The sequence below is a fragment of the Euprymna scolopes genome, chromosome 39 (assembly GCF_053919585.1).
Source record: "Euprymna scolopes isolate OS-2025 chromosome 39, ASM5391958v1, whole genome shotgun sequence".
Classification (NCBI taxonomy): Eukaryota; Metazoa; Mollusca; class Cephalopoda; order Sepiida; family Sepiolidae; genus Euprymna; species Euprymna scolopes.
This window is the reverse complement of record NC_136520.1, coordinates 32085092-32107192: the sequence shown is the minus strand read 5'-3', so window position 1 is coordinate 32107192 and position 22101 is coordinate 32085092. Positions and strand designations below refer to the sequence as shown.

Below are 22101 nucleotides of genomic sequence, written 5' to 3'. Positions count from 1 at the left end.
GTTAATACACTTGTTCCTTAACCGAACTTCGACTTGATTGTTCTTATTTTCACTGTTTTTCCACGATACAACAGAATGCAAAGCGATTTGAACCAAATATATGCATTCAATTCAGTTTGGGTTTACACCGCAAAATGCTTCATACGGGGTTTTGCCCGATCTTTTATTGAACGATCTATTTCTGATATATACTGCCTCCATTAAAGTGTACATCCATAAACTATGGGCTAATTTCCATTCGATAAGTAGACATCTGGTCATCTCGAAAAGGGTCCACCATACTCTTTCAGCGGTGCCATTTTGAAATGAGGAATAAGGCACTAATTTCTTGTATTTAATATGGTGGTTAATTAGTAAAAGTTCAAAGTCTTTACTAGTAAATTCACTTCCATTGTCTGAGCAAATACATTTTACTGAGCCATGTCAGCCAAATATTTCTTAGTGGCGAGGATAGTGTCGAATTTGTTTTTTAAGAAATAAACCATGATTAAATCTGAATAATCGTCAACAAAATTTAATGCATACCTGAATTTATCTCTTCCCATTGGGTTTATTGGGCCTGCCAAGTCACAGTGCACAAGTGAGAGAATTTTTGTAGCCTTTTTGTCTGGTGTTTTGCTTATATATTTTGTCATTTTCCCTTGTGCACAAACATCACAATTTGGAAGATGAGGTATTATTTTCATATCTTCGACTACATTTGGTAATTTTTTTTAAATCAGCAGTATTGCAATGTCCCGGAATTTTATGCCAGGTTTCCAAGTTGTAACAGGCAGTTTTTCAGGGAAACATACTTTTTAAATAATATAGTCAGCCATTTTCTTTAATGTCAAATACAGTTTCATTTGGGTATATCAATTTTTACTTGTTGACTTTATATGCGTGCCTTGTTTGATGGCAACCTGTATGGAAAATATGTCTTGCTTAAATGTAGGTATGAAAAGAGCATTTTTAAGAATACAGTTACAAACTTCGCCTTTATTACTTTTTAATGATATTTTAGCATTGTCTCATTTCAAGACTATATCATTTATTTGACTACCGTTGGACAGTTCGACAAAATAACTGTGGATTAAAGTTTGAATCAAAATTAATAAAATCAGATTCCTTGATGATAACGTGTGCTGTAGCGCCACAGTTTACAAGAAGATTTTTACCGTTTGTCGTATTGCCAAAGTTATATGTGAATAGAAATGTATGTTGTTCATGAAAATTCTCAACATTTTTGATGGAGTCCATTTTTGAGCTTTTATATCGACATTGGAAACTTTTGTCCACAATCATAGCAGATAATTTTATTCTTTTTCTTGTGAAAATTACTTTTGGGGAAAACATTGCGGTGAGATGTGTAATTTGGCTGTGTCAGTTTTCGAGAAGTATTTTTGAACTTCATGATATTGTTAGAGTTATTATTGTCCACGAGCGTCCGATTCATCTCTTTGTAACTTCACAATACCACTTTAAATTCACTGAAAGTTATGGGTTTATCTTTTTGCGTTATAACAGTTGTAAAAGGTTTTAAATTGGCTGTAAGTCCCTTGAGTGTTATTGAAGGCTATCACTTATTATTTCACCCGCGAGTTTTAATGCATTTGCTGTTGATTCTGTCCTTATAACATAGTCAGTAATCGTCTTGTCTTCCATATGTTTTAGAGATGTTAGTTCTGTATACAGGGATATAATTTTCGGTTTCCCTTTTTAATATGTTCAACGCTTTACGTCCATTATTTAAGGCATCTCTTATAATCAGAGACAGACTTCTATCATCTAAGCATTGAATCAGTTCTGCAAAAACAGTTGCGTTCTTTTCAATAAATTTGGGGTCGTAAGGATTTCCTGGTGGAGATTGAATAACTTTGTGTAGTTTTCATATCCTTAAATACCCCAGAAATTTCACCTGCTACAATTTGAAGTTAGATTCCGATCCGTAAAGCAAACTCGATGGCTGGGCGCATAACCTGTTAAGTGTTGAGACATTATGTTGAACAAAGATGGCGGTAATAAATCAAATCAGCAAAGAATCAATGCAGTCACGATCTCGTATGTAGAGTAATTCTTAATAACAAAGATGGTGGTGGAGAATCAATGCGGTCATGATCTCGAGTGTAACAAAGATGGTAGTGAAGAATCAGTATGGCCATAATTCAGTTGTTTCAAGATGGATGTTGATAGCACACTAACTTGAATCCAAAATTCGATATTTTTATAAGGTTGGAAGCTTTTCGTTGGTTGATTGTCCTAACCGTAAATTTATAAATAAGATCGTTGAAATCATTGGGGTCATACCCTCATTATTAATCAAAAACATTTTATTTAATGTAACAAAATTTTATAACATTAATAACAAAAAATATAAGCTTTAACATTACAAAAAAGAACATAATTTTTTTTGACGTTTCTGAATTTTTGAGATGAGGATTGGTTATTCGTATTATTTGGATTCATCAGACTACTGTTCTCATCTTGAGTGTGACTTTCACAACGTTTCAGTCGATATAACCTCCGACCTTCTTCAGGTGTATCTTGTCGAACTCGTGAATGTTTCTGTCGAATTCAGGAATTTGGATGGAATTTCCAGCGTAACCCTTTATTTACTTTACGAGGGTAGTATGGTCTTATTCCATCAGCCATGATTGGATAGAGTTCCTAAGTACTTTGCAATTGTATTTAAAAAAAAAAAATTTTTTTATAACATTTTCACCCCAAACAAGGCACATTGCCACTTTGGTGTGGGGGCTACTATCAGAGGCAACAACTACTAGGGTACTATGTTGGGATTTGGGCAGCAAGATGTCGGTTCACATTACACTTGAACTTCTGCATGTCAGTACGGTTGGGGAAGCAGGGACCTGGAATGGAATTCTAGAGTCTAGCGGTTCTGGGGAAGAAACTACTGGATCTTTTACATCTAAGGATCTCTACAGTGTGGAGGTGAGATTTAGCTGCCTGTCAGGTTTGTTGAGGGTGTTCACGTCGTGGGGGCACAAGTGCTTGGAGTTCGTTAGAGCATTCACCATTAAAATACTTGTAGAACAGGCAAAGGGATGCAACATTTCGTCGATGGGACAGAGGCTGAAGCTTAGATGCCAGTTCAGGGCCTATCAGATTGGCGACTCTCTTTTGAACCTTGTCAAGGCGCAAGAGACTAGTAGCAGATGCACCAGCCAAAATGTAACAGCAATACTCCATACATGGGTGAATGGTGGCCTTATAGAGGTACAGGATACTTTCGGGTGTTAGTAGTTTTCTAGCACGGTAGAGAGAGAGCCCACCTTCCTTGCAGCAGCCCTGGCAATGCTTTCAATGTAATTGTTCTAACTCATATTTCCTGTGAACATTAGGCCAAGCAGTTTGAAAGACGTACTCTTAGATAAAGAGTCACTGGCCATTGCTATAGGTGGTAGAGAAGGTTTCTTGTAATTATTGAATGAGACTAGTTTTTAGTCTTGGCAGCATTGAATGTAACCATCCATTTTTGTCCACATTCCGCTACAGATTGGAGGTCATCCTCTAGTGTTTCTGCCATTTCTTTAGATATGTGTTCATTTGTTTTCCTGTCGTGACTGTTATAGAGTGTGGTTTCATCAGCATATATACCCATCTCAGAGGCAATTTTGTCAGGGAGGTCATTTATGAATATCAGGAACAGTAGAAGTCCAAGGATAGGCCCTTGGGGCACTCCCGCATTTATATCATATTGTTTAGATGTACGACCGTTGAGGACAACCTGGATTTTTCTCTTATCTAAGATGGATTTAATTATGTTAAGTATTCTACCAGTGATACCGTATGATCTAATTTTCCTGAGGAGACCCTCATGCCATACCCTGTCAAAAGCCTTAGATATATCTAGAGCTACCGCTCTGCCCCCCCCCACCCGCTTTGTCCAGTGAATGGTATATACGTTCAGATTACAGTTAGGATGTCTGCTGTGGAACGGGCTTGTCTAAATCCATATTGTTAGTCAGTCAGAAGTTTAGCATCTGTAAGATGATGAACTAGAGCATGGTTAATTAAGGTCTCAAATATTTTGGCAAAAAGTGGGAGGAGGCTAATGGGGCGATAATTTAATGGGTCAGTTCTTTTGTCAGAATTCTTGAATACTGGTACCACAGAAGAAGTTTTCCAACAGCCCGGAAAGCAAGATTCATTAAGGCATTTGTTGTAGAGTTTGGAGAGAACTGGAGCTACTTTGGCTGAGTACTTTTTTATTAGCACAGCTGGGATGAGATCAGGTCCACATGCTTTTGAAGTGTCAAGGTTTTTTATGATAGCATGCACCTGAGCAGGGGTGATTTTTAGATTATCTAGCGTGGCGTCTGTCCGCATAGGTAAGTTAGGTAGGGGGTGGTTGGAAGGATCCAGTGTGGAGTTTGAGGCAAACCGACTGGCAAGCATGTTAGCCTTCGCGGTTGCTGAGCAAACAACCTTGTGCTTGTTGGTTAGTGGAGGAATTGTTGATTGCCCATTATTTACTACACTGTTGTAGATTTTCCAGAAGTCATGATTTCCTAGTTTTTGTGCTTCGATGCGTTTTTTAGTGGTTTCCGTAAATTCTCTCTTAGCTGTCGCTATTTCTTTCTTAACGTTACTTCTAAATCCAATGTAATTTAATGAAGTAGAAATCCTTCTAGACAGAGTTATTTTTGTTATGTTGCTTAAGCATTGGTTGTTAAGTCAAGAAATGATGCCTGGGAATAAAAATCAATGTACAAAAGCATGAAAAGAATGTTAATAAATCCTATAACCAGTGTTTCTGGTGTGTTGTAATGCTTAAAACATCCTTCTAGACGGAGACATTTATTTTTCTTATGACGTGGTCTAGAAGGTAAGTAATGAATCCCCGCTAATTAAATGAATTGTAAACAACAAAATTGAAAACTGTAAGGCAAATAATAATCCTTAAGATGAACGTAACCATAATAAAAAAAATAGTAATCTATATATCTATAAAAGTGAACGTGTCTGTCTGTGTAAATTTCCCAATGCAATAACTCTGTCAATTTTAAGTCCACAGACTCGAAATTTGATATACAGGGTACTGAGATTTGGGAAAATCTTTGTGATCTGTTTCTGGCCAGAAATCTGGCTGTTAAGTGGTCAAAGTTCAACGATTTGATCTTTGAGAACTCTACCAAACTCCTCTGCCAATTTTGGGTATAAACAATTGAAATTTTAGATATAGGTACCTTGGACATGGATCTAACTTAATAACTTGATTTGAGCCCAAAACAATAAATTTTAAGGGGTTATAATAGGAGTCAAAGTTTTAAAAAATTTGACCCCTGCGGTCTCTACCAAATTACTCAGACAATTTCTGGTCTAAACATTTGAAATTTTACATAAAGGGTATTTAGAGATGGGCAAGCTTTTTAATCAGTTTGGGTCCAAAATTTTTAGTTACCAATATATAAATGTATGTATGTATGTATGTTTGCATATCTGCCTAAAACTTTCGACAGAGGCAACAGATTTTACCTAGATCAGTATCGTTTTGAAGTTTGACCTTTCATATCACAAATATCGAAAAATTGGCTAAAAACATTAATATCTTCACCTTCAACTGGGCACTTTTCTACAGGGGTGTATCACTTTTTTCGTCAATATTTTTGAAAGTCATCCTCAACTTTCAATTGTCTAGCCTTAATTTAAACATAAGTCACTTCCGGTTTGGCAGTGATCATAACAGCAAAGACGTCAGGTTTTTTTTTCCCGTTCTTTTCCTCTTTCACAGCATGGGTTCAGGCCTGCCTTCCTACTACCATTTTTTTTTTTTGCTCACCATACACATCCAAACACCCGGGCAACGCCGTGCTGAAATGTTAGTAATGGAATAAAAAGAATAATAAGTATACTATTAATACTACCACCATTAGTACTACAAATGCAACCTATCAAGAATGAAAAAGTTGAGAAAGTTAAACGATCTCTGAAAGCTAAAAGCGGAAAGATGTAATAACTTAAAAGTGTAAAGAAAGAATTTTTTGTTTATTTCAGACAATTTACTTTTGATGCAACAGTTTAAAAGATTCAAATCCATTTTCTGTTCTGCAGATTAAGTTGAAAAAAACAAAACAAAAACAAGTGAAGCATGAATGGTTCCCCGTGAGTGCACAGTGAAAAAAAATGACTAAGTTCAGCATTGCCCCCCCCCCCCCCCCCGCATTTAGCCCCAGGGGACGCCAAATCCTGGTGAAAATGAATAAACGGTGCAACAAAACCCAACAGCCAACCATGGTTCTCCCCAGAATGTGCTGCTGCTATCGCGCACAGAAATCACTTTTTCCATAACTACCAATGTAATAGATGCACCAAGACTAAAGCTGCTTTCAGGAATGCCAGTAACCACTGTAAAAGAGTAATAAAAAATGCAAGAGAACTACATGTCCAGTCTGTTAAATCCAAAGTAGCTGATCAGCGGCTTGGTTCCCACCAGTTTTGGCAAATAACAAATAGGATCCTGAACAGAAGTGTGCGTTCTATCCCAACCATTATCAATGGACCAGAGGTCATCTCGTCAGCATCAGACAAAGCCAAACTATTTGCCAAGAACATTGCAGCTAATTCTACTCTATGCGACGAAGGCCATCAACTTCCCATATTTCCTCCTATAACACAGAACACGCTAGGTAACATACAAATATCTGTGCATGAGGTCGCCAAACTAATCAAGAACCTTGATTCCAGTAAAGCAACTGGCCCTGATGGCATCCCAATTATAGTGTTAAAAAAGCTTCAACCAGAACTTGCTCTCATACTTATGAAACTGTTTAAGTGTTGCCTTAAGGAGAAGTGCTTTCCGACTCCCTGGAAAATCTCATCAGTATGCCCTGTATTTAAGAATTCAGGTGATGTCATCTCCCTCTCAGTAGAGACCAATAAGTCTCCTGTGTGTTATGAGTAAGTTGCTGGAATCCATATTAAATGGAGGAGTAGTCAACCACCTCAGCAGAAATAACCTTCTTAGTGACATGCAATATGGTTTCCGTTCTGCAAGATCTACCGCAGATGTGCTAACGGTTATATCTCACAGGATTAGTGAATCTTTTGAAAAAGGCTTCCTTTTTAGGGCAATTGCTCTTGACATATCAAAGGCCTTCAACAAGGTATGGCATAAGGGTCTACTTCACAAGGTTTCCGGCTCATAAGAGTAGTGGTCGATGGACAAAAATCAGAGGCCTGCAGTATTAAGGTTGGAGTTCCTCAAGGGTCAATCCTGGGCCCAACTCTCTTCCTGATCTACATCAATGACCTCCCTAAGCAGATACTTAAATCATTTGTTGACATCTATGCTGATGACACGACCATCTACGGCAACACATCAAAGGCTGTAAACGACAAAGTTCTCTCTGATTCTCTCTCCTCTGATCTCGAGCGCGTGGTTCAGTGGGGGAAGACGTGGCTGGTTACCTTTAATGCATCCAAAACCAAACTCCTATCCTTACATCACAACGCTCTGATCCCCATCTGGCATCAATTGAAATGGATGGCTCTCGTCTAGGAGAAGCCCCGTGTTTTGACAAGCTTCTGGGTTTGTCCTTTACTCCTGATCTGAAATGGAAACCGTACATCAAGTCTGTTGCTAAGGTCGCTGGAAAGATGGTGGGATCCTTCTACCGCTCCAGAAGATATCTCACTACTGATGCAATTCTCTATCTATATAAAAGCCAAGTACGTCCAAGGATGGAATACTGCTGCCATATCTGGGCAGAAGCTGCTAAAAACAGCTTATCCTGCCTTGACAGAGTACAAAATAGACTTCATGGTTTAGTGGGGGATGCCCTTTTCTCTACCCTGCAACCTCTCTCACACAGAAGAGACGTTGTTTTATCGTTATTTCTATGGCAGGTGCTCGTCTGAACTCCAATCTCTGGTCCCCCCTCTCCAATCTTTAATGAAAAACACCCGTCTAGCTGAATCCACTGTGAAAAATGTCCCCCACTCTTTATCTGTGCCTAAATCAAAACGTGGATTCCATGAACAAAGCTTCTTTCTTAGAACTGCACCCTATAGAACTCTGTTCCGTCTGCCTGCTTCCCACCTGACTACAACTTGGATGTCTTCAAGTCCAACGTTAACAAATTCCTAATGAATCTCCATCAAATCTCCACACTAACGTACTGTACTTGCAATAACCCTCATCCATGGGTGGCTTCCGCACCTTTGATAAGTGGTGACCACCGTGAAAAAAAAAAAAAAAAAGTTTTAAGCTTTAACATATATAAATTTGAGTTCTGCACCATGCAAAAAAAGAGATGACTAAGTCCATCATTTGAACCGCCCCCTCCACACGCACATTTAGCCCCAAAAGTCCCAAGAGCCGTCAAATCCTGGTGAAAATAAACAAACGATGCCGTTTTAGGCCTTAACATATGTAAATTTGAGTTCTGAACCATCCAAAAAAGAGATGACTAAGTCCATCACCCCCCCCCTCCGCCCCGTTCATTTAACCCCAAAAGTCACAAATTTTGGACAAATATGATATAAAATAGTCCCAAAAATGGAGTGTTTTTATTAGCCATAAAAGAGACCCTGGGGTACACCCAAGAGTTATCACGAAGAATAGACAAACAAAATTATATAGAAATCAGTTAGTTCAACTTTTCAGAAAATTATATAAAAATCCAAGACATCAACTTTTTTAATAAGCACAAAAGTGTCAATTTTACGCCATTTTAAACCGAAAGGCACCCTTAGGGAGGCAACCAGAATTTTCCTGGAAAATCCGCTCTGTTACTTTTTTACTCATGTTGAATGTTTGTACAAAATTTCAAAAAATTCCAAGGCGTAGTTATTAAAAAAAGTGCGGACAGATAAACGGACAAAGGTGAATTTACAGGTCCACCCTCCTTTTGCTGGTGGGCTAAAAAGAAGAAATTGTAAATAAACTGTGTTCATGTTTTTATTTTTAATTGAATATGAAGCCATTTAAACTGCCAAACTAAATGTAATTCCTGATTTAAATAATCTTAAAGTGAGCATCTTATTGTATCCTAATGCATATTAATGTGAAACTCCAATCTCTGGTCCCCCCTTACCAATTTTTCACGATAAACATCCGTCTAACTGAAACCACTGTCAATAATTTTAACACTCTTTATCTGTGCCAAAATCAAAATGTAGATTCCATGAACAAAGTTTCTTTCTTAGAAGTGCACACCTGTGGATCTCTCTTCCGTTTGCCTGCTTCCCACCTGACTACAACTTGGATGTCTTCAAGTCCAACATAAACAAGTTCCTGTTGAACCGCCTCCTTAAGTAAGACATTTTATCAAATCTCCAATACTAATGAATACTGCAACACTATCCCATTCATTACTGTACACAAAATAAGCCTTATCCCCGAGTGGCTTCTGGGCCTTGATAAATGGTGACCTCCATAAAAAAAAAAAAAATTGTTTTCAGCACTCTCCAAAACCTATAAAAGTCGTCATTGTAAAGTTTTTTTTTTGTTTTTTTTTTTAGTTGGAAAGAATCTTAAAAAAACTTATTCATCTCGGTAGAAGAGTAACTTAGACGGTACCTTCAATAAGTTTCCAGACTTTTTTGTATGGGCATTTTTATTGATAGTACCATGACTCTTATAATAATGATGATGAATATTATAAATTACATGAAATAAAAATCCCCTTTGAAGTAATCTCTGGTTGCAATGCACTTGTTATACCGTTCCAACAACTTCTGGAAGTCCTTTTGTATGAGCGTGACTGCATCATCACAGTCTCTTTCATCCCCTCAATTGTCTCATAACAACAGCTTTGAAGGTTTTCCTTGAGCTTAGGGAATAACCAAAAGTCACAGGGAGCAAGGTCTGCACTATAGGGAGAGTGAGGAATTGCCTTGATGCCCATCTTGAGCAAATAGTCTGTGACAAGGATGGAGTAATGGACTGGTGCATTGTCCTGGTGGAAATGCTGCTAACCAGATTTAAAGAGTGCTAGCCTCTTCTGACAGAGTCTCTTCTTGAAATCCCTTAAAACTACAACATAGTATTCCTTGTTGACTGTTTGTCCAGTGAACACCCAGTGGATGTAGATCATGCCCATACTGTCAAATAAAAGGATCATCATAAGTTTCTGAGTGGAATTTTTTCTGTCTGGCCTTCTTGGGTCTGGAAGAGTCAGCCTTCTTCCACTAAGAACTCTGTCTGTTGGTCCCTGGTTCATAGCAGTAGATCTAGCTTTCATTGCAGATCACTAGAGCATGAAGAACTGCGGGATCTGAATTGATCAGCTCGACCATCTCCCTGTTGTCAAGACAATGTCTTTCTTTTTGATCTTCTCTGAGCACCCTTGAAACAAGCTTTGCACAAATCTTCCGCATCCTCAGTTCCTCATGAATAATTGTGTGTACAGTTTCCACACTGACATCAAACTATGCACTTATTGTCTCTTATAGACACACGATGGTCTTTATCCATGAAATTCTTTATTTGGCCAATCAACTCTGGTGCTTTGACTTCCTTACTCCTCCCACAACCCTCATCATCCCTCACAGACTCCCTGCCTTCCTTGAATTTCTTATGCCACTCAAAATCTGATGCTCAATTCATGCAAGATGGTTCAAAAGTAGTCTGAAACTTTTCATACATTTCTGTGGCATTTTTATTCCAATTTAAAACAGAATTTTATTGCATATCGTTTTTCTAAAGTGTCCTCATGCCCAGATTGTATTTTTGAAATTCATCAGCTGTGACAATCAGGCTTTAGTAGGGTGTATTCCAATTCCTGCTGTAGCTGTTCATTTGACCTTGAAATCATAAAAGTTGCTCAGTGCATCAGTCAGCTGTATAGCAATAACATACTGAATTTTCAAGAGTCTACGACAATTTTAAATGCTTGTGCAAAAAAAGTCTGGAAACTTATTTAAGGTACCTTGTATCTTGCCTTTGATAACATCTATTTGCTATATATTTGAATTTTTTTACCATTTTTTCGAATCTCTCTGGATTGTAAAACATACCCCAGGTTCGTAATTTAGTACTTTTTATTATGCCTACTTCAATCACAATCAAGGATTTGTTTCATATAATACAAATTAAACAATTGCAATCATTCACTTGTCTTGAATATTGAAAATAAAGATTTTTAAAAACAGTGCTCATTTTTACATTTATTTTGAATATCGACTTTACCATTTTTTTACGGTTAATTTAATTCATTATTTTTACTTTTCAAATTAGACTTTAAGTGTGGTATCTATATTATACTTTATCTGTTATCTTAGTTAGTGAAGGAGAAATCCTTCTTGCCTGCGGTAATTTTTATTGGTCCCCCAACAAAAGGAGGGTGGACCTGTAAATTCACCCTTGTCCGTTTGGTATTATGATCAACCTTTCCATAATGTTGGTCAGAGCTTTTCTCGGGGATTATGACATCATTGTGGGCTTCAGTGGCCCCAGGCTCACCTTGCTCTCTCTAACAAAAGAAATGAAAAAATTTGTAATTGTTTTGTTTTACATGTTAAAATAAGACGGCATAAAACTGGAATTTACTTTAATACTATTGGTGGAAGAATTAAAAAGAAGAGGAAGATTTGAACAACAAACGGAAGCAGCCACTGATTTTGATCACTCTAAACAGTGAAAAACTAAAACTTCTGTTTTTACTTTCTATTATTCTTTTAATAGACCATTTTTCATAATTTTATAATTTCATACTGATTTACACATTCCTTTAATTGCTTTTCTTAGATTCAAACAGTTCCTGCAGTTTATCGCCCCAAACCAGCACTAATCACCAGTGAAAGTCAGATTATTTCATTTTGGCCACAGCCGCAATTGTTCAGGGACGGCAGTGGTCATCAACAACAACTGTAGTTTACTTTTTTGCGAGGGGGGGGGGGTTCCACTGGGCAATGCCGGTTAACAGATCCTGCTAGTTAAAATGATGATGATTTGTTTCTCCTATACAAAACAATATTATAGCTTCAGAAATGAAGATGCCACATAAAAATTCAATACGGTTCCACTACTCACCATTATCTGATGTAGGTTTTGCGCTTACTACCAGTCGCTTTCATTTGTTATCATAAATTATTAAATTAATTCACAGGAGAGTAAATTTCATTCACATATCATCTTTACAGGTGGTAGCATGATGATTACTCTCTCATTATTTACTACTCTTCCTCTCCTCAAAATGACTAGAAATGTTACTACATTTGCTACATCTTTTTTTCTACAGCACCATCCATGTTTGCTTTTTCTACAAATACATTTGACATTAGTTTTTTTCATTGTCAAATGATGATTGCTCTCTCCATAAAGCCTGGTTACTTCCATTGGCTGTCTGTTTGCATTTCTCAGAGTAAGGAAATTTCGAATGGGCAAACACTATACAAGATGGTGTCAGTCACTGCACAAAACAAATTCAGCTACTTCTTTCATGCTAAATAACAAATCCAACATTTTTGCTATCTTAAACTACGACAATCCTAGCCCATTTGCAGAGAGGTAAACACCTTAGGATATCGTTGCATACGCTTTAACTGTATATATGCTTAGCCTTTCTTTAGACATGTGCATCACTACCCAAATATTCGCTTCCCCTATGGATGCACATGAATAGTCTGCTTTTTCTCTTTTGGTTTGCTTACATTCATAAAACATTGTAAATCTCATTTTGTGGCGATTATTGCCTACCATACATGCTTGCTATGCAGACTGCCTAAGGCAATGATTTACTACAGACACATTGGCAATAAATAGGACACTTTTACTATTTTCTCAGTTAACTCATCTTTTATCGATATCTTTGACTTTTTTCCTCGCAATTATGAAATAATTTTGCCCATTCAGCCTTCTTTTTTTTTTTTTTTTTTTAAACAAGGAAATCATCACTTATCAAGGCCTGAAACAAGAGCCATCCATACACCATTTAAAAGTGGTACAGAGAAATAGTTTTCATGATATGAAGAAATTGCTTTTTCAAAAAGTGGGGATCACTTTTCTATATAAATTTAACATAAAATAAGCACTCACTTTCTGGCCACCTAGTGATAGTTTTTTTTTGTTTTTGGGGCTGCCTGAAAGCTTTTTTGGTAAATTTTTACTTACTTTCCACATTAACAAACTTTTAAAATGATAACTTTTATAGGTTTTCAGGTATGCCGAAAAAACGAATATCGCATTTAAATTTGCCGCAAACAAGTAGTTTTCCGGATATTAAGCTATGTGTTATATTGCAAAAATGAATGTATGTAAGCAAGAAGGACAAATGAAGAAGTTTAGTTTAAACATTTATTCAGGGTCAATGTGATTGTAGCAGGTGCTGTTGTTATTATCAGGATGTGCCGGTGATGTTGGCAACAGGGACATCGATCAGCTGCTTGGAGTAAGGATAGTGGTTGGTTGACAGGCTCTTGGGCGTCAGTGGCAAAGAAGGGTTAGTCTGGACAGCTGCTGCAGGTGTCGTCTGAGATGAGGTTGACAACGGCTGGCTGCTGATGATAACTGTGGCTTGAGGCTTTGCTGATGTTATTTTAGGTGAGGTTGACAACGGCTGGCTGCTGCTGATGCTATGGGTTGGGCTGCTGCTGATGTTGTTTTAGGTGAGGTTGACGACGGCTGGCTGCTGTGGCTTGGGCTGCTGCTGATACTGTTTTAGGTGAGGTTGACGGCTAGCTGCTGCTGATGCTATGGCTTGGGCTGCTGCTGATGTTGTTTTAGGTGAGGTTGACGGCTGGCTGCTGCTGATGTTGTAGCTTGGGCTGCTGCTGGGATGGTCGCGTTGACGGACAACATCACGGCTCGGTGAACTAGCCTATTCTGCCCCGTTGTCAAAAACCAGCTGTATTTATACTGGGTCTGCAGACGTAGTTGAAGACATGCTCGCTCCAGGCATTGATGTGTCATTTTTGTTTTAAAGTTGTGTTAGTTTCCACGTCTTAATATACTGTAGGGAGTTATCTGTTTGAGGAGTATGTTCACTTGTCTATATCAGATTGATACGGATAAACTCGTGGATATATTCGAGTAATGTTCCATGGTTTAATTATTTGTGTTGGCTTCAAACTTACTTCTTTTTTTTTGTTGAGTGGTTCCCCCTAATAGTTTTCTTATTGAGATGACTTGCTAATTATGTCGTTGATGTAGACACAGAAAAAAACAGGCTCTGACACTCTTGTGTGCGTTTAGTATGTATGCATAGTTTGTGTCGATGAACAGGGTTTGTCTCAGCGCCGCAATTGTTGTCACTATCACTACTCCTGCTGGTTTCGTTTTGTTTATGTAAATCTGGAGGGATATGTGATATAAATGTAATTCTTTATAGTATAAGTATTAATCCACTTTTAAGAAGCACGATGACAATGGAATTTAAAATGTGAGGTTAGAAAGAATGATCACATGTGAATTTGTATTTTTTAAATAAACAGATATTTATTTATTTAAATTTTCAAATTTTCGACTTATAAAAAAGCCTTCATCAGGATTTTTTTAAAAAACAATTATATATATATATATATATATATATTTCCTTTTCATGGCACGTACGAAAAGAAAAAATGAAAAAAAAAAATATTGTATTGTTTTTTTTTTAAAAATCCTGATGAAGGCTTTTTTATAAGCCAAAAATTTGAAACTTTAAATAAATAAATATCTGTTTATTTAAAAAAATACAAATTCGCCCGTGATCGTTCTTTCTAACCTTACATTGTAATTCTTTATGTTATCAGTGGTGGCTGTTTCTGTACGCGCATATTTTTGACATTTTGAAATAAGGTGGAAAGTAAGTAAAAATTTACAAAAAATGCTTTCAAGCATGCCATAAAAAACAAACAAAAATTATCACTAGATGGCCAGAAAGTGGGTGCTCATTTTAAAATGTTATATTCGTTTTCAGCACCCCCGAGAACCTATAAAAGTCATTATTGTAAAGGTTTTTTTGGAGTTGGAAAGAATCTTGACATTGACTGTTTTTAAATCCTCACATTGTGAAGAATAATTGAGGAAATCACATTCTGCAATAAAACTGCAGCTCTTATATTTGCAGACTTCAACAAAGTGTTCGACCCAATTCAACCGTGAGACTATGTTCGAAATTCTTGAACTCTATGGCATGCCAGTAGAAATCATTGAAGCAACAAAAGTATTGTATACAAAACACACCGGCCATTGTCCTGGCCCCAGATAGTGAAACAGGACCTTTTGACATTCTGGCTGGTATTCTGCAAGGTGATACACATTCACCTTTCCTTTTTATCAATCGACTACATCATGCGTATCTCTGTGCATACAATCAATGCCAATGGACTGATGTATCAACCGAGAAGAAGCTCATGTAATCCTGCACTACATCATTGATGCGGATTTTGCTGATGACACTGTGCTGTTGTCTGCCAACCTCATTAATGCCCAGGCACTACTATCTTCTCTTGAATCAGTAGCAAACTGTACAGGGCTTCACCTGAATGCTACCAAGACTGAGTGTATGCCATTTAACATTCGCAAAATCCACAAAATTAAAACCCTCACAAATAACATCCTCAAATGTGTTGAAGACTACAAGTATCAAGCATCACACATCAGGAACTCTGAGAAAGACTTTAACATTATAAAGATCATGGCATGGACTGCTTCTAATAAAATGAATAAGATCTGGAAATCCAATCTTGCTTGCGAATTCAAAATCCAAGTTTTCCGCATACTTATTGAGCCAATCTTACTCTATGGATCTGAAACTTGAACTCTTTCAGCAAAACAACAGCGTTGTTTGGATGGATGTTACACACGTCTTTTGAGAAGAGTACTCAATCACTCATGGCAAAATCACCCAATTTTAGAAATTATATATGAAGACTTACCGAGAGTATCAACGTCAGTTTGCAAGAGACGTGTTCAGTTTGCTGGGAATTATGCACGTGCCACAGATGAACTTGTTTCATCATTTGTACTATGGAGGCATCGATCGATCACGAAAGTTAACTTTTCCAGATTGTATACAATGAGATACATTTATCTCCAAGGAATCTCTTTTGGGTGCTATGACAGATCGGGAATACTGGAAGGGTGTAGTGAGTTCTATCTCGGCTGAGGCTGCAGGATGGTGATGATAAATCATTTTAAAACGTTTATTTGCTTCAAAAAACATATAGTGTCCAGCATCAGGTGAGAAAAACAAAACAAATCACAGCGAATTGACATCTAAATATTTAAAGTCTTGAAAATTACTTAAAAATAAAACGAAATTCTGTTAGAAAACCACCAAATATATGTTAGCATGGCATTGTGAGAAATTCCTGTTACAATGCCATTTTCATGTTTTAAGCCACCCATGCACATTTCTTGTAGGCAGCCTGTGATTGGTTAATTTGTATGGGCTGAAATAATTACTTTGCGCCTTTTTTGTAAACATCCATTTTTTTTTTAATCTACAAAACGTCTGGCAAGAGCGAGACTCATCAAAAGTCAGCTCCGAGGAGAATGCCTTATTGAGAATGAAGCCGCAATAATTTCTTCATGTTTAAATCATCTAAATGTTTGGTGAAAAAGGACTTAAAATCTCTACAAGCAGAGACACCTTTATATTATGCCGAAGATATCCCAATTAGAGGATGGCATCATTTGAACATTTTCATCATGTTTATATCACCTAAATGTTTGAACGTTTTTCAATTCAATTAGGGTCCCAAGGGACTCGATTTATGCCTAATTAAAGGCACCAGAACTCTTGCGGAGAACACCATGAATTATCATGGACTTTTTCGAAGGAAAACCACACTAACACTCCAACAAAAGGAGTTAACTACTGGCTCCCAATTTTGGAGGCAAAACTGACCCACCGTTTTGCAAGAACTGTACCCGGACCAATAACCTTTCTTTGATGTTATAACTGAATAAAATTTAAGTTTAAAGGTATGGTTTTGTAATTGTGGAATTATTTTTGCCTCAGCCAGGGAGTATTGAGTTTGTGAGATTAATTTCTCACAGCATTTATGGAGTGGGTTTGGGTTTCTATCAGTATTTTTTTTTATTTGCTATATAATTTAATTTTTGACCACTTTTTCGAATCTCTGTTGGTTGTAAAATATACCCTGAACTTCCTTAGAGTTGTTTACAAAGAAAGCGACTATATTTTCACGTGTGTGAGGAAACTTTCTATAACTTAGTTTTTTTTTTTAATTTGTTTCTTATTAAAAACCGGGGCCAATGTGCACTGGTTGTCCATTGTCCAACCTCCAAAGGATGTTTATTCTGAAAGCCGTTCTTAAAATGGCGAGGTTGAGGGAGTGTTTGTTCCGAAAGCCGTTCTAAACATGGGGCGGTTAGGATTGTTTATTCCGAAAGGCATTTTCTTATTTTCAACCTCCCCGTAACTAAAGGTAAGTCTTCGAGTGGTCCCCCAGTGCACTTTCACTAAAACCGGTTTAAGTAAAAAGTATTTGGTACTAGTGCCCTTATTGATCGGTGCTGCTGAAATAATAACGTAATTATTTAGAAATCCATTCTTAATATGGGGAGGTGAGGTGAGGGTGTTTTGTACCTATTCTGTAATCTTACCATTTAATAAAAACAGATATTGTAAAAATTTAATTAAACTTGAAAATACTATTTAAAAAAAATAGCGCGAGTCAACGCACTAGCACCAACTATTTTTTAAATTTCACGCGAAATAATTTACGTGACTGAAATAGGAATTTACGTATTTGAATCTAATTGTCAAAATAAATATAAATAATTAGAAATGATTGACGGGGCGTTAACAAGAGAAAAAAAACTTTGAATAAAAGTTCAAATTATTAGATTTAAAAAATCAAAATCAAGTTTATTTCAAGAAATATTATTTAAGAGCAATTTTATCCAAAAGTTTTGTGAAATGGGAGCAAAATCGTTCGATTCTACAATTCAACCCATTTTTAAATATTAAAAATTTTATAAACTTTAAATTAAAAAAACAATTCGATTAATTATAAAAATATAAAGTCATCAGATTCATAGAAAAGTGTCACTGTGCTAGAATTATTCGGAGAAAAGTTATAACTTAGAATTACTAAGTAAAAACTTTACTTTCAAATAACAGGTAAATTACACAAGGAAAAGAATGAAGTTTTTTTTACCTAAATTTTCGTTTCGAAGAAATCTGTATGACCGGAAGTAAATGGAAGTAGTGTTTTACCGAAGGAAGGGGGGCCATTCAGCAGTTTATTAATTTCCTTCGTTTCCATTGGTTAATATTCAACGATCGTCTAAATTTTAAATTATTGATTTTAAAAGCAATAAGTAATCCATAAAACTTTACCACAGAAAATATACGATATTTATTTTTGTTTTAAAAGCGTATTTTGTGACATACTTGAATTCGCGGTTTCTGTCCCGAGAAATATTACTTCGTGAATAAGCACGTGCGACAGCGACCCCGCACATGGTGCAGTATTAAAAATGTCGGGAAAGCGGTAAGTTATGATCACTATCTGCTGCTTATTACCGTGTTTTATCCATTTAAATTGATAAATTTAACATGTTTTTTGTTTGAAAGATGTAATTCATACTTTATATTAAGTAATGTGACCGATTGTAAATTTATCGTTATATCATCTGTATGCAAATCGTTCCCATCAATAGCGGGCGAAAATGAGATTTTTTTTTTGTCTTTCGAATGTTCCAGTAAATAATTCTGTATTTGAGTCATTTTCGCCGGTTTTGTTATATATCTATATGAATATTTTAAAGTTATTTTCTTTTTGTATATTTTCATCCAAAAATATTTTATCAAATTGTATAGTCTGGTGTAATCACACTGTAATATAATATTAATTTCTACCCCCCTCATCCCTATTTTTTTTCATTTTTTTTTTTTTTTTTATATAAACCTCTTTACTCTCCTTTCGTACGGTTTCGGGTATCGTTTTAAGCAGTAACTAATTAATTGCGTATTGATAACCCATTAAACAATGTCGTTATTGTCTTGGATTTTTTGGTTACTTTCACAGTATTTGAACATAACTCATTTTTCCCCCCTAAACTAAACCAGTTTTTGGGTTTAGTTCAGCAAAATTTGGTTCGGTTCAAGTTTTGTAGAAGCATCGTAATTTTTTTTTTTTTTCTATTTAAATTTTTTTTAATAATTAAAAAACTGATAATGTGGGTACTTGGAATCCTTATCAGTTCCGGGTATTAAGTGATAATCTTTAGTAAGTTCCAGAAATAATTGTTTACTATATTAAAGCCGGGTAATATGGGCCGTGCTGAAATAACATTTTTAAAAAAGCCATTCTTAACATAGAGGGGACAGCTTTTTAACTATTCTGTACTTTCTCGCTTAACAATTAAAACATTGAAATTTACATTTCCAATTTACTTTCCGCCAATTGAGAACAATGTTAAAAGTAAAATCCAAGCCGCAATATATATATATATATATATATATATATATATATATATATTATATTACCACAGTGTAGAAAGATTTCATGGATAGAATTATATGGTGGAAGTTTGAGTCATTTTGCTGCTTAAGATACATCGAAGAAATAGTCTAAAAATAAATGTTACCAAAGCTAAGACTAGTTGCTCTTTTACCTACCTGGATAAGTTACTTTTATTTACTTTGAAACAAAAGTAGTGTCGCGTCTTAAGTTAGAATAAAGGGTACTAGTGCAGTGCAGTGGCTGCAGTGCACTTATTGATCCGTGCTGAAATAATAACGTTATTATTTAAAAGGCCATTCTTAACATGGGGAGGAGGGGGTGTTTAGTACCTATTCTATACTTTAACCTTACAATTGAATAATTAAAAAAAAAAAAAAAAAACAGCATAAAACTTTAATTAAACGTGGAAATACGATTTAAAAAATAGCGCGGATCAGTAAGTGCACTAGCACCGAATTAAGAATGGCTAACATTAGATGGTCATCTCGATAATCGTTCGAAAATTGAAGAACATTACGTTTACACACGATTGGTGACCTCAGTATTTTTCTTTTGGTAAAGTTTTACTTGGTTTCCACCATAACATTTTCCTTTTAAAATTACGACTTTTATAGGTTTTCGAGTATGCTGAAATCGAATATCGTATTTAAAATGGGCTCAAATAAGTAGCTTTCCATATATCAAGCAATGTAATTCTTTGTTAAAAGTTGTGGCCATTATTGTACGCGCAAGCGCTTTTTTTTTTTTTAATCGAGATTCCCAAGAATGTCGGACATTTTTTTTCGGTATTATTATACAAACACCGTGACAGCGTTAGGGTTAGGATTAGGGTTAGGTTTAGGGTTTAGGGTTAGGGTTTAGGGGTAGGGTTAATTCGCTGTCACGGTGTTTGTATAGTTTTACCTTTTTTTCTTATTCTTAAAACTCGGCGCTACTTGTTTCAAAGTGAATGAACGCTATAAAAAAAATCTTATGTAGACAGAAGAGTAACATTTATTTGTGTCTTTATTTTTTTTTATCACTTTTTCGCCTTGTCTTAACTGCAAAATGCCCGGCAGTTTTAAAGCTTGTTTTATTCTGTATAAATTAAATAAATTGATTTCTTTATTTTTAAAGAAATTAACTTTTTCTTGTTTAAAAGAATGAATTTTAATATTTACTTTTTTTTGTTCATTAAATTATCAGGAGAGTAGAAGAAAGTGAACCTTGGGTTTAATTTCGACAACCTCGTAACTCTTGCTTTCCTTATTTTGTCCTTTAGTTCTCACATTCCATGAGCGATGTTTCTGACAAAGGAGGAGAATTGCTGCTTTCTGAGTCAAAATATATTCTAACATTTAACGTTGTCGAATTCTTGACCTTGAAGTACTATTCTTGGTACTCATGCATCCGTGCTGAAATAATAACGTTATTATTTAAAAAGCCATTCTTAACATGAGGAGGTTGTACCTATTCTGTACTTTAACCTTACACGTGAATAATAAAAAAAAACAAAAAAACTTTAAACTTGGAAATACGATTCAAAAAATAGCGCGGATCAGTAAGTGCATTAACACGCTATTTTTATTTAATTCAAAAAATCAAAAAAAATTTTTTAGCTCCTTACATCAAGTAGCTTCATGCTTTGTGCAAATCGATTTCCATAAATTATTAAAACTGAAATCTTCAATATAACCTCGTTAAATAATTCGTTTATTTATTTCGTTTGTGTACATTTTCAGCGTCCGAAATGGTCTTTTCAAAAGGTGGACCTCAGTTCGAATACCATTAATCGATATTTTTTAAAAGATATAAGGAAGCAATAAAATATTCAGTTAAGTTTAATGTAATATCTATTTTTAAAGAGTATTTTTCTAACTTTTAGAAAAGTCAATGGGGGCCGGGAGGGGTAGAACTGTTAACCGTATGTCGCAGAAACAGGGAAGTAGATCTCGAATGGAAAGTGTTTTTTTAAATTTTGTATGCTGGAAACGTATACAACTGTTTAATTAAAAAAACAAAAAAAAACAATTAGTGCTTATTTAGAAATATACTTAATTAAAAATACGGAAAAATCTTTCATGTATGTACTCGTTAGGAAAAAAAAGATGTCATGTTTTAAAAATTAGGTAAATTCAACTAGTCTGGCGTAATGTAAAAAGAACTGTCCTGGTGCGAGTAAAATCCGGTGTAAGGTGAAAATCTCATATCGGCCTTTTTAGTTAAGTAAATCTGTACTAGTGCAAGTGCACTTATTGATCCGTGCTGAAATAATGTTATTATTTAAAGTCATTCTTAATATGGAGAGGGAAGGTGTTTTGTACTTTAATTGAATAAAAAAAAAAAACATACGATTAAAAAAATAGCGCGGATCCGGATCAGTAAGTGTGCACTGTGCACTACTGCAGTAACTGCACTGCACTCCACTGCACTAGCACCGATTTTTGGAGTGTGACTGTATGACTTGATGACATCTCCAAACCAAACAATTTAGTCCTAAATAATTTTCGTTTATTGGTTCGTTTCTATTTTACAGGATTTGATTTCAGAATCTTCGGCGGACCTGGACGAGCCCCCCATTTCGTCGATAACAGACTTAACTTTCATATTAGCAGGACATTTTCGTACTCATGCAGAGAGTGATCATCCGTGCTGAATTAATAACGTTATTTAAAAAGCCATTCTTAACATGGGGTGGGGGGTGTTTTGTACCTATTCTGTACTTACAATTAAATAAAAGGTATTTTTTTTAGA

At 35.8% G+C, this 22101-nt stretch overlaps 2 protein-coding genes across 4 annotated transcripts in view; one reads left to right on the top strand and one right to left on the bottom strand.

The window, feature by feature from the left end:
* The window catches only part of LOC145263717 (dual specificity protein phosphatase 19-like), a 64911-nt gene extending 46776 nt beyond the window's left edge, over nucleotides 1–18135 (bottom strand). The window contains exon 1 of one of the 3 annotated variants that reach the window (XM_080120678.1): nucleotides 18058–18135. The gene's annotated coding sequence lies outside the window, so the exon portion shown is untranslated. Of the gene's footprint in view, nucleotides 1–15804; nucleotides 16058–18057 lie in introns of those variants that run through there. The other 2 variants (XM_080120679.1, XM_080120680.1) reach the window with 2 other exon arrangements.
* Nucleotides 18136–18156: 21 nt separating this feature from the next.
* LOC145263719 (uncharacterized) overlaps nucleotides 18157–22101 on the top strand; it is a 39037-nt gene continuing 35092 nt past the window's right edge. Inside the window, exon 1 of the mRNA XM_080120682.1 lies at nucleotides 18157–18393. Coding sequence (XP_079976808.1) covers nucleotides 18380–18393 — 14 coding nt within the window. The 5' untranslated portion in view covers nucleotides 18157–18379. The remainder of the gene's footprint in view (nucleotides 18394–22101) is intronic.